The 13,576-nt window shown below is 37.8% G+C and overlaps 2 protein-coding genes across 2 annotated transcripts; both read right to left on the bottom strand.

Annotated features, from left to right (window-relative positions):
• Positions 1-135: 135 nt before the first annotated feature.
• Positions 136-8,376, bottom strand: LOC126384141 (protein NipSnap homolog 2-like). The gene is made up of 10 exons (XM_050035081.1): positions 7,802-8,376; positions 6,072-6,199; positions 5,855-5,900; positions 5,641-5,735; positions 4,287-4,357; positions 3,195-3,335; positions 3,040-3,071; positions 2,057-2,151; positions 1,657-1,740; positions 136-503 (listed from the first exon to the last, which is right to left on the bottom strand). The coding sequence occupies exons 1-10, from the start codon at positions 7,891-7,893 to the stop codon at positions 439-441; spliced, it is 849 nt and encodes a 282-aa protein (XP_049891038.1). The 5' UTR covers positions 7,894-8,376; the 3' UTR covers positions 136-438.
• A 139-nt stretch (positions 8,377-8,515) lies between these two features.
• mrps17 (mitochondrial ribosomal protein S17) lies at positions 8,516-11,610 on the bottom strand. The gene is made up of 3 exons (XM_050035092.1): positions 11,485-11,610; positions 10,847-10,990; positions 8,516-9,059 (listed from the first exon to the last, which is right to left on the bottom strand). The coding sequence occupies exons 2-3, from the start codon at positions 10,967-10,969 to the stop codon at positions 8,736-8,738; spliced, it is 447 nt and encodes a 148-aa protein (XP_049891049.1). The 5' UTR covers positions 10,970-10,990; positions 11,485-11,610; the 3' UTR covers positions 8,516-8,735.
• Positions 11,611-13,576: the final 1,966 nt, after the last annotated feature.

Genomic DNA, 13,576 nt, shown 5'->3' with positions numbered 1-13,576 from the left:
CCAGCACTAGAACTGCTAAATGTTTGATCTCTTCTTGGTATCTCATCACTCAAACACCGATGTTTTTGTATCATCATAAAAAAATACGACAAAGCTCTTGATATCTGACCCTGTAAAAGATAGAGACAGTCAAGAGGAGGGGCATGTCAAATTATATTTTGTCTACACAAAGCACATTAATGAATCAGTAACACATTAACCGCTGTAACAGATGCAGTTTTGGTGATTTGTTTTGAACTTCCACCACCCGAAATAAGACATTCTAAGCCCACACAGAAACGGGGAGTAAAGAAACGACAAAGAAAAACAAAAACTGAAACAGCATGTTGATGTTATGCAGATTTCCCTGGCAGTGCACACTCTGATGGTTGGTTACGCTCTCCACAGGTCAGTGCGACAGTTGCAGTGGCTGTTGAGAGGCTCCCCCGCTGTTTGTGGTTACTTCAAGGGCGAATTCTTCATGGGAATCATTATTCTAGATTCCATGTGCTGAATGAGAGGGACTGTGGGGTGGGGAAGGAACAACAGTCTTAGAGATTTCTGTGTATTGTTTCCATGCACACACACACAAAAACAAAACAAAAAAACGAAGGGGTAAGTGGGAGGGATCGGTTACACTTTTCACTTGCACTTTAGTAACCTGGATGAATCAACAACCAGTCTTATTTAATTAAATTAAAATATCATGGGAAACACATTTAAATCCCATGTTTAGGAAGGCCTTTCCTTAATATCAGCAAGAATAATGACCTGAAATGAACACAACCTGTTGTCTTTACAGTATTTCCATTTCATGTAGACGATCACCCATCCTTGATTAGAACTCACAAACTGCTGAACGACTGTTAGATCCCTGTGTTTAGATGTGCACCACAATCCACCACAATTATGCAGCATGTCAGTTATCAGACTTGTCCCCTGTCCCCGACCTTATTTTGGAAATATGGCTTACTTACATAAAATGTATTAAAGATGCATTATGTTCTCTTGCCACATACTGTACAGATGTCCCTGATGTTTGGCTTGTTGGTAGCGAAGAGGATTTTTTGTACAGTGGTTGAGTATGTTTGTAAGTCTGTTTTCATATGTCACTTTTCTAAGATGAAAATTAAATATGACAAAATACATGCAATATGTTGCTTTCCAATCTTGTGTGTGTCTAAGTATTCAAACTGGCAGCACAGTGACAGGACAGATTCTTTCATGTGACTGCACGGTGTATCCTTATAATGTGAATGTGTCTCAATTATGTTGAATAAAAGGATGCACCACTACCTGCAATGACCTAGTTCAACTATCACCAGGTCACGTGAGCAAGTCAGGTCACTCCATTTAGGCAGACAGACGAATAGCACTGGCCATAGCATATCAAATTAAAAACATGATATTAATAGGACTACCTTTCTGAACATGATATACTGTATACAACCACATGGCCAACATACGCTTGATCAAACTGGTGTTTTATACAATGAACTATGAAACAAAAACCTCAGTAACATATTTTGTTATGACTTTCATTAAATTTGCTTGAATTCATTCATGTTAATATCATCATCATGATATGACTCCACTCAGAGCTGATGTTAGATTATACTGTCCTCTGCTGTCAGAAAGGTAAAGTGAGCAGAGATAAGAGGGCAAACTAAGACGTACCTGTGTAATAAACAACCTCATCCCAACCCTCACGCCGCCAGGCTGCATTTCTGGTGTCTTCTCTGGACTGAAGGTCTTTGTAGGCTAAATGAAAAGAAAAAAGATATTGCTATGTTTATACAGTTTTTACTCAAATCAATGCAGAATACCTGAAGTATCCTTAGAAAAGTGTTCAGATCTGAAACTTTTACATTGAGTTATATTGATTAATTTCATCACCAAAAGGTATCTGATATATTTCCTGAATAGTAACAAACTGTTGAGGGGGCATCAAAGATATACCCAGTAGTCTGCTAAGAATATTATGTACACATTTGTGCACTTATTAGCAATCCAGAGATGCATTTTTAAATGTCCCTAATATGTAAATTTGGAATTTAAACTCGGAAACAATGCTCACCCCATAAGTGGTGAACTGTGTACAGGCTTCCGATCTGTGAGAAAAAGCCTCCCACTGCCTCGTGGTTCTCCTGACGAAACTCGATCGCACGTGCCCTGCGGAGCATCAAAGGGTCGTTACATTAAAAAACATTAACAAATTTCAATTAAAGAGTTGTATTGATTAAATCTAGGGATGCACGATATTGGATTTTGTGCCGATATCCAGTATGCCAATATGTAACAACTCATTTGACCGATAACTGATACCAATATTAATGTATCCACTTTTTTCTCCACCTATATTTAGTGATCAAGTCTGCTGTAGCGGAATTAACAACACATTATGCATGCATAATCTTACTGTGATAGCCCACCAACAGATGGAGACATTAAATACAATACTTTTTTAATGTATATCTAATATTCATTCATTGTGCAAAATAAGAAAAAGCACGTTGGCTACTTCTGATCAATCAATTTAAAGCTGATATTGCCAATATTATCATACATCCCTAATTAAATCAGTGTGAATTTGCAGGTTTTAAGTTCAAATATCCCAACATTTTCTCAACAATTAATACATCAAATTTTGATGTTACAACTTCAGAATTGTTTTGAAGCATTTTGGTTTTTATTACATTAACAGGCATATTCCCAGTCATTATTAATCAGACAGGTGCATATTGAATGCAGGATAAACAGGTAAAAAATTATGCTTGAGATTTGTGAATTATGTGTGATGCAGTTTGTCATGCTGAGGATTCATGCATAGACTGTGTAGCCAAAAAGTACCGTTGACTCATATTCATCTGCTACAATCTGTAAAACCAATAAAATAGTAGTGAGGAAATTTTAACAGGTGCATGATAATGGTAGCTCTTACCCAAACACTAAGAGAAAACTCAAGAGATTCTCAGATTAACTATAAAAATGAATCCTATTTGAGTTTCTTTTATACTAAATGTAAAAATAAGGAGCAGCATTTAAAAAGTTATGTCTCACCAGTAATTTCCCCACTCGATCATCGTCCCCGGCTGAAATAAAAATGTGCAGAACGGAGAGATGTGCAAGATAAGTTGGCTGTTTACTACAGCAACAGAGAAAAACATACATTTATGCATACTGTGAGGAAGCTGGAAAATTTTCTACAGCGTTACCCTGAGTTGGTATGATCGGAGCTCGTAGATGTTGGGTCCTGGACGAGGGACGGGTTCGTTCCAGAAGCTGAACTCCAGCAGCAGCTGGTTCCTACGAGACAGCAGCATCTTTCCCCTCTCTTTCCTGTAGTCCATAAACTCCTACAGCAATGACAAACAACAGCAACACATTACTCTGTACATCTGTCTAGGGCCTACAGACAAAAACGCTACATTTCTTAAAATACTTCACTCTGGTTAGATAGCAGGATGGATCACGGCCATAAAGTCAGATAGACTGGCTGCAGAATATCAGCTGAGGTTAGACCATTTAAGTGCATCAGCATTTTATACACCCGGAACAACAAATCGCCTCGTCTCATGTGGAGGTACAGTCATAGTCGTACCCTTTGTCATCTGTTTTGGGTGGTTAGCATCCATTTCCAACTCACATAAATCTCCTTGTATTAACTAATTTGGTCAGTTTTGAATTACTTGTGAAATAATCATTCCATTACACCGTGAGTAATCTGGGTTATTATCTGTTAATTGCCTAAAATTCATGTATAAATATGCAATTGTTCAGGATACCAAATTTTAAAAAGGAAGTAACCACACTAATCTGCCTGTTTGTGATCAATAACAGACTGATTTTAAATGGTTAGTGCCCACTTTAATGAGTGACATTTATGTGGGTAAGACGCCTGAAAATGGTTTCGAATTTATTTGCAGTTTACACATGGCGTACTTATTTTCATTCTAAATAATGTTATGTCATAAAAGTTATTTTGGTGAAACTTCAGGCACACAAACAAACAGAAAATTCCCCAACCTCTTGACATAAAACAGGAATCCACAATATGGACAAGGCAAGACTGGGTCCATTAACTGCACTTACCTTATTCACAGTAGACTAAAGTATTTCAGTAAATGAGCTTAAAAGATTATTGCACCAAAATTACAATCACACAGCTGGAACATCACACATAAAATGGGGAAACATTATGGGTGGAAAAATGGTCTGTGAATCTAATTTGATGGGTGCACTGCCAGAGACGGTGGCCTACAGGTCACCAACTACAATTGAACTGAACTAACCCGAGCACCCGTTACCTTATTCTGCCTGAGTTTGTTCATGACTTCGGTGAGAGCCGGGTATCCTCCCCGATATCTCCACAGGTGAACTAGAATAGAAGGAGCAGAAGAGCCAAAAATAATGCAGCTCTCGTATGTGTATCTAGATGTGTCTGTAGTTCTCTGGGCAAGATATTATTTTACATTAGCAAGTGTAGTTTAATTATTTATATCTAGACCACCTGTGATCTGAGCTGGCATGGTGAGATCAAGTGTATCAACCATGAACCTCTGGTCAACTTCCATGAGAAAACACGACAGGAAGTCATTTTACCACAATTACATCTGGTAAAATGTGAGATTTCAATTGAAAAATGTTGCAGTAAAAAACAACACTGGCTTTATTACATTCACATTTATTAGTTAAGTAAAAAGAAAAGTAGACAATGCAAAAGTTCTTCGCATCATGTAGAAAAGCATTTACTCTGCTGCTACACGAGACAGTATCAGCTATACCCGATTAGTATGAAAAACCCCAAGATAATGCACAATAATAATAATACGCTGAATACAGTGATCAAGCTGAAAAATCAACCGCTGAATAAGTAAATCAGTTATGAAAACTGCATATTCGACACCAAGTTTCCTACAGTGTAAAACAAAGTTTTTTCAGAGCATAGTACTGGATATTGTTTCCAGGCGCACACGCTGTGACTGTGAACATGTTTTATTCATGCAGTCTTTAAGATTACCTTAACTGAGGCTGCTATTACTGCCCTGTAACATGAGAGGCATGATTACTACTGAGCAATGATAAATGTCACCACGAGGACAAAATGGACAGCGGCCAGGAAAAGTGCAGTACATTCACAGCTATAATTAACTAAAATAGAAAAGCTGTCAAAGTGTTGGTTTGTGTCACAAAGGAGGAGAGAGACGGCAATATTCTTAGGAAATGTTTGTCTTGGAGAGGAAAATCTTTAGTAAAAACTATTCATCACAGTTTTTCTGAGCCTAAGGGTAGATCTCTAAACTGCTTGTTTGTCCAAACTTCACTTCAAAAGCCAGAAATATTCAATTTAAATAATTCAGAACAGAATGAAGCAACACATGCTCACATGTAAGAACCTGTTTTACTTGTTTAACGACTTGTGTGATAAATTACTGCTGTCAATTCATTAACTGTTGATTACTCAACAAAACTTTTGAGCACTACTATCTTGTCTGTGTTTTTGATTTAGCATTTTCTCTCTTGAGAAGGACGTTTGTTTTATGTAGACAACCTGATTGTGCAGGGTATCAATTAACCATTAAAATGCCATTAATGCTTGTGAGTGGCATTTGCACATTTGTACCGTAACTTTCAGACATAGAGCTTGAAGCGCGCGCTTACCTGCCTGATCCTGCTCTCCGTACCAGGTGTTCCATGTGCCCACAAGCTCACAAGTGTATTCAGGGTTAGCATGAATGGAAGGCAAGACGTCCGCACTAAGGGTACACACACACACAACACAAACACAAATGTGTAAAAACTCTGCACTGTTTATAAAACCAGCTCCTTGACTCGTCATCTGAATGAAGTCAATTAAGGGACAGGAACATCTTACCAAAGGTCATTGTAAGCATCAAGGCACTCAGGCTTGACATTGTGAACTGCAAGGAAACAACAAAACATGAGTGGATAATACACCAACTATCAGATTTCATGAGATTATTTTAGGACAAAAACATTTTTAAATCCATCTTAAAACAATGTAAATCATGCAGGCAGAGTAATCTTTTTTTTTTTTACTGCAGTAACAGCAAGTCACACACAATACTTACACTGTATTTTGTACAGGTTGTTGTCTTCCTTCTTGGCGAGCAGATGAGAGTGAGCGTCCTTTCTGGGGTCGACCTTTCTAACAAACAGGGACTTGAACCAGCTGTCTTCACGGAAAGCTGAGAGACTCCTAAGGTGAAACAACACACCAAAGTTAGATACATACAGCCAGCACCTTCTGCTACACAATGAAGAAATAAATGACTGCCAACAATAGAAAAACTGACTGACTAGTGCAGCATACAATTATGCTGCTTGTAAAGCACCAAATGTTTTGGCTCCTCAGTACACTTCTGGCTTGCTCAGTAACTAAAAACAGGTCCTGTTCGCTGGAGCAAACTGACCTGAGATCTGTCACAACTGTGTTTAAGTTCAAAAAGCAAACCTAAAACATGTCTTACTCTCTCAGGGCTGTGATTAGTTACTATGTGAGTGTGCACGTGGTTTGTGTCGAGATCAACATATCAGCAGGTATTAGCTTGTTGCAATCACTGCATCATGACATTGATGTGTAAGTTGACCATCTTCTAATAATAAAATGTATGCATAGAAATTTCAAAGATTTGTTTGAGGTAATTTAGAAGCTGTGTCTCCATCATGTCACATAGCTCGTTCAACATGGGGCAAAAAGAACTTTGCTGTTCTACTGAAAAATGTCTTGCTCAGTGCATATGTTAGTCACAAGTAAATAAGGTTTATTTTCTTACATGTTTCTGTTAAAAAAAAACACATTGGGTGTCACACTGTTGTATTTTTAAGCCTCTCTCATCTTTTATGTAAAGCATAACAAGCTTAGATGTGATTTGAAGTGCTATATGAATAAAACTGCCTTGCACTGTGCCTCTTAATAAGACTGGGGTCAGTACAAAGTTGCACTGTATACTGGTAAGTAATGTCTGCAGCTATGAACTTTGTACAAATGTCTTAAGACTATCCAACTCATTCGTTGCTGAGAAATTCAAGCTCAGAGTACAGCAGCAAAGAAGGCTATAAGCTGTGCATACTGCACATAACCAGAGGATTAGTCTGCATGGACTCCTAAGCAGCCTTCCCACCTGAACAGTATTTCAGTAATAAACTTAATTTAAAAGTGCTAACAAATAGCCTACTTCATGCGACTGTTACTGTAATTTAACAGGAAGCATTCCTATGACAGTTTGCCAGCTTACGCAAACACAACTGTTTTAAATAATATAATGCATTCAAAAATATCACATTTTAGCCATATTGTTTATAAATCGCAGCAGTACAGTTGTCTTTACACACGGTGGTTGAAGACAACAACTGCCGGAGCAAGAAACTGGGCCATTCACTAATCAAAACAAGAAGTGTTGTGCAGATATTCATTGCATTTTGACCTTGAAGTTTGGGACTGACAGAAACTCCGCTGTGACTTTGCATTATTTCTACACATAGTAACTGTCATTCTACGCACAAAACTATGAAGCACGTGAGATAAAGTGCAAACACAAGCCGCTTTGCAACTTTGTAGTACTGCAGGTTAATAATTAGCATTAGCAGAAAGTTAGCAAGTTTAGAGCTACATGGCTAATGCTAGCTACGTTACACGGGGTTCTAAACGCAGCCAACGTCCCTACGTTAGCGTAGCGTTAGCTTAGCCACCTAGCATACCGGACTTTGTCATTGGTGGTGAACTCTACGCAAGCAAAACACATTTTTTGGTTGTATTTTTAACATCTGCATTAAGAAATAACACATAGAAATGTCTTACCTTACGACAACCGTGACCTGCCCGTTCGCCTGGAGCCCATTATTCGTCTGTTTCAGGCCTTTGCTGACTCTTTGAAGGACTCGGGTCGCCATCTTTCCCTTGAAAGCTGTAATCAGTTGGAGGTTGTTTGACACGGCTGCAGCCGCAGTCCGGGCTGTTCCCGGTGGAGCTGACGTTACTCACATGGACGTAACTCGTCTTAAGTTTATATTCCAGAATCAGTGTGTGGTTCATTTGATAAGCAAGGGACCGTACGATATTGTACACAGAGTGGTTAAAATCACAGTTGATTAAGCATATTGAGCATTTTGATTTGACACCTGCTTTTAATTAAGACACAGAGTGACAACACAGCACTCTTGTTTTGGTGAATCTCTCTAAGGATGCTTTGCTGTGTTGAGTTATGTTTAACTTCGACTTCTAATCACAATTTACTTAATAATAAATAGGCTAGAGCTTGTAAAGGGCTCAAAGTAAAAGACTGACCCAAATACATTTTCATTCACATACACATTTCAATGAATGGATATGCTCTGACTGATCAAATTCATGAAAAAAAAATACTTGATACTGATAAAAATGCTTTTGCATATGCACCCTATACAGACTATATGTGATAATATTTTAATATGACTAATGTCTTTCACCTACAGGTCTTTGGTCTGACAGTAAGAGCACCATGCATACTTGCATACATGTTTGTGAATGACATCATGCGTTCTCATTGTCATTTTTATTGTAAATTCCTCAGAAATGTGTTGTGAATTCAAGACTATCTCAGCAGGTAGCAAAAAAAATGTATTTCCAACATTAACTGGCACATATGTTGATGACGGGTTTATAAATTTATATTTACATGAACACCTGGAACAGAAACATAATTGCAGGGTGACATTTAAACTAACAATACTCAATAAAACAATGCAGTTTTCTATCATGAAGTGGGAGTTTGTGCTGGCGGGGAATCAGCTCCGCTGGAGGCAGCAGAGATGTTGAGCTCCTGCAGTTTTTCTGATAAGGTCAAGTCCTCTCCCAGGCTGAGTGGAAGGTCAGTCAGAGGCTCCGCAAACTCACTTCCTTCGACTCTCTTTCCCGTCAGTGGGTCGACCACCTGGCCGACTTTATACACTATCTCAGACAGTTCGTGTTTCACGTGCTTGGACCTGGCCTCAGACAAAGCCTTGAGAAGGACAATATCTCCCACAGTGCACTGTTGCAAAGCATCATGGGCAAAGTAGGTCTTCCTCTTGTTGTAGTACTATAGTGGAGAAAAGACAGCATTTGACTTGTTTATATACACAGTCACTGTACAGCAATCAATCACTGATCTAAAAAAGATTGACATTTAGTTGTACACAATGAAGTTGATCACAGACTACATGTGGTTACAGGTAGCAACTTATTAATTTGTGTAAAATTTTCAATGCTTTCAAAGTTACTAAGCAAAGTGGGCAAATTATTATGTTAATGGGTTGTTCTGCAGTATTTTAGCAAGATTATTTAAAAACTGATTGGTGACACAAATTATTTTCCATCAAATAATGGTGAATGCAAATCACAAGTTACTACAGCCCCACTGCTAACTCAGTTCGGCCAAAACCCAAATAACCTAGTGTATTCAATTTATAAATATGGCATGAAAATTATCAATAAACAGTTCACATTTGTAAAGCTGTAAACAAGTCTTAAAAATTAAAACATTGTAAAAAAATTGCACCATATTTACAAGTGCTATCTCTTCAAAATAAAAACATGGATCAGAAATTTCTAGTGACACAAAGGTCAGCAGCAGTGTTATTAACAGTAACGGGAGCTGTAGCTGCCATGTTGGTTGTTGTGTGGAACTAGAGGCAGCTAAAAATATCTCCTCTCAATCAGCACTTGTAAGTTGTCTCACAGCCAAACATATGCTCATACCATTTCCCAATATAACATATAATCTTTTTCATTTCTTTTCCTTATATTGCTGACTCTCTGTTGTGTTATAATCCTTAACAAGCTTTCAGATCTTATACTGCTGGGTTTTTAAATACACACAGTTATACGCACAAGAAAGTAGGCATTGCAGCTTTTATTAACTATGCTCCAAAATTATGCAATACCCTTTAAAAAGCTGTAAGAGGTGCGGGCTCAGTAAACATTTTTAAAACAACAGCTGAAACCCTCCCAGGAGGTACCCTGGATTTCCAGGGGTCAAAGTTGGGGATAATGGAGACCTTTGTGGTCTGGAGAGACGATCACAGACATCGAGGACCCATTGTCAGTGGCACTGCAGTGTAGCCTTGCTTCTTCTTGTCTGTTTTACTCAATGTTGGGCATTTTGTCTTTGCCTATGATGTCCCTGCCTGTAGTTGTTGGTTTTGTCTATTTTTTTCTTTTCATATAAACTAATAAAAATTAAGTATATATAAAAAAAACAACAGCTGACAACCTATTTATTTAGTAAGGATTTGAATGTATGTAATTCTTATCATTATTAGGAGCTTTATATGAATTCTCTAGTTTTTACCTTCACTTTTGTATTTCATATTCATCATCAATTGTCTTTTTATCGGTTATTGTTGTCATTTTGGCTTTTATGTTGCATCTTTGTTGTAAAGCACCTTGAAAAAAATCGCTTGGAAGAAAGTCTCTACAGATAAAGTTTATTATTGTTATTTGGGCACAGTTCTTGTGCAGCTGCTTGCAAAACAATAACATTATACACTGTGTTTGGCATGTTTTGCTGAATGAAAGAAGAGTCTTGTGGAAGGACTTATCGCTACAGCTCAAACTAAGGCATTAAAAAATGGATTGTTTTGGCAGCGGTACTAAAACTCTGTATCATAATGGCGCCAGTATTATAAGAATAAGAACGTTTACCTAGCTCTCACCTTCTCTGGGCAATCAACATGTTTTAAATGTGATAGAGTAAAACTGCAGGTAGACGTGATAGAGAAGTAATCTGATTGATATCATGTTGGTATTTACTTGTTTGGACAGTATATTGTGGTATTATCTATGCCACCTGTCCTTCCTGTGAATGAACACTATAATAAGGTTTACCTTGAGCAGGTAAGGGTCCAGCACCAGCCTTGTGACTCTCACTTTGGCAGTTTTTTGCATCTTGGTCCCAATTACTCTGCCTATGATCCATTTGGCATGGACTGATGCATGCTTCACCGACATTATGGAAAGCTGTGTTCAACCCTGTGGTACAGAAGAACAAGAAAAGTTAACATTTATCCACAGCCATTATCTGACAGATGACGATTAACTGAAGGCTTAGTTTCTCGTTTACAAATATGATATCATAATAACTGGCCTCTATCACACGTTGACATGACAAGTTGTTGCGATTTCGTTGAATCACCAGCGAAAAGTAGCCAACAGTTAGCATAGCTTTAATTTTTGCAAACCTAAGAAAATATATATACAAACTTTACTCTGACAATTACATCATCGGCATTCACATCAATGTGAAACTAAGACTTAAGCATTAATAATAACATCACAGTTGTGTCAAATTCAGATTACAGGAGGATGACACACAGGGGCTACATAGTTAGCTTTACTGCAGCTAATGTTAGCTCTAACTTCACGACCGTTATCATTCAAAAGTAGAAATTACAAACCACACCAACTGTATTTGACATTAATACAGATTAACACTGCATGTAGGGTGTAAGGCAGAATGAACTCACCGAAACTACTTGAAAGAAATAATTGTAGAAGGTCAAAAATGCTTCAGAGGATGATCCATGCTGCTCCGGTCGGCTTGTATTGATGACGTTAACTACGGCTAGTAACGTGGGACATGCCGAGCGAAACTAAGGCACTTTTTTTATATTGAATTGGTATTTCTTTTAGAAATTATATAGTTTGTTATTATTATTGATATACACCATTGGCTTCATGGGATATTAAATATATATTATATTCTATATTACCTGCATTGTTATATAGATTGCATCACATACAGATGATGTTTTGCATTTAAATTGTTTGTTCTCTACATTCTCATGTAGAGAATTATCAACATCAAATGGTGTTTGAACCCTGAAATTAAAGCTAAACAATATACTGTAAATTAATTTATGTAAATAATCTGACTTGTTCAGTCGCTGTGAAATAGTGTTTGTCTCTTAGCGAGACACTTTCATCTGCTTCATGAAGTTTTCATTTTGGCCACCAGATGGTAGCAGACATCACTTTCTCAACATCGAGGGGAAACCTTACCTCACCTAACTGAAAGAAGAGAGGAGAAAACAAGAGATTTTAATGTTCCTAGTTAAGAAATTGGGTGGCATAAACTACAAGGTAAGCCAGAAGACATAATAATCAAAATATTTATTAGCACAACAGCACAGGTGTGATGGACTCTTACCATGTTGCAGCCTGTTTGGTACTGAGCTGCAGATGGTTCTCCTCAAACCACCTGATGACACAACATTTGAACTGAAACCAGGACTGCAAAGGAGATGTGAGGGGCTTTGAAAACATTTCATCCTAAAGGAGAAAATAGGTTACGTTCAACAACAGAACATTAAAACTCAGAATGGTGCAAAAACATTAAAAAACTTAAGTATGTGTGAGACAATAAGTTGGTAGTACAGAAGTTGAAAGGGACCCCGGTTGCAAGAATTGTTTTGCAGTCCTGTAATGTCAAGACCAAGAGTACATATTCTCGCTATCTTTCTATATTGTTTTTTCATGTAAGCATGCACAGATGTTGTAGGTTGGCTAACACAGCATCTGATCTGATGTGTACAAATGTCATGTCAGTCCATTCAGTGACTGTTGAGATATTTCAGTCTGCATTAAGGTGGTGAGATTGCCATCCCTATACCCAAAAGCATCAGTAGGATCAGTAAAAAAAAATGTCCTGTGAGTCTGATTTGAATGAAATTGAACATTTATCTTATCTTGAGATAATAATATTCATAACAGGGTAATTATATTGAAAAAAAAATGCCTTTGTTCTTAACCAAGTATCATGAGAAGACAACACCTAAACTTGAGATAACAGGACAGGGAAAAATGCATCCTTCAACATCTGTATGAGGGAATATTGTCAGTCCTCCATTAACTCTTCCATCTTTGATATTGATTTCTTTATGCCAGACATCTGTAAAAGCACAACAAAATCACCAATCTTCTATCCAGCCAGTGGATAGAAGATTCCTCTGGAACTCAACTAACGCAGATATAAGTGGCTGAAGGGGGGGGGCTAACATCAATACATACTGCAGTGTTAACAGTCTTGTCCCTGAGTAGGAATTGGCTGTGGCTCAGAACCAACCACAGGCAGACCAATCTGGTCTTAATCAGAGCCATGTTGTAGTAAAGCACAGGTCTGGGTCTCTGTTTCCCATTTAAGGCAGTGCAGCATTGGTATACCTCTGCCAGAATTACAACATTCACCAACTTTAGTCTCCTTCATACAAGAACACTGAGACAATTCACATTTTACCGACTGTTTTCGTACCGTTCCCTGTTACAAATAACGTAAGGCTAAACTGATGTTGAGCAGCGTTCCACTTTACGTTGCAACCGTTATATTACATATATCTATGGGACTATAGAATAGAAAGTCTGTTTTATTGCACTCTTATGATGAAAAAAAGCACAGGAGCAGCTCCACTATAAGGTCTCCCTCTTATCAAATCGGTGCAGATCACATGGTATCAATGGCCATATTATAATATTTACCCAAAGATAATCATAGACATACTGTACCTAAGTGCAAATGCATCCAATGTTTTTGTACATGAGAGAGCTGACACGGTCAGTTAT

Source organism: Epinephelus moara, chromosome 3 (genome assembly GCF_006386435.1).
Source record: "Epinephelus moara isolate mb chromosome 3, YSFRI_EMoa_1.0, whole genome shotgun sequence".
Lineage (NCBI taxonomy): Eukaryota > Metazoa > Chordata > Actinopteri > Perciformes > Serranidae > Epinephelus > Epinephelus moara.
Note: the sequence above shows the minus strand (reverse complement) of the source record. Positions and strands in the feature narration are given on the sequence as shown.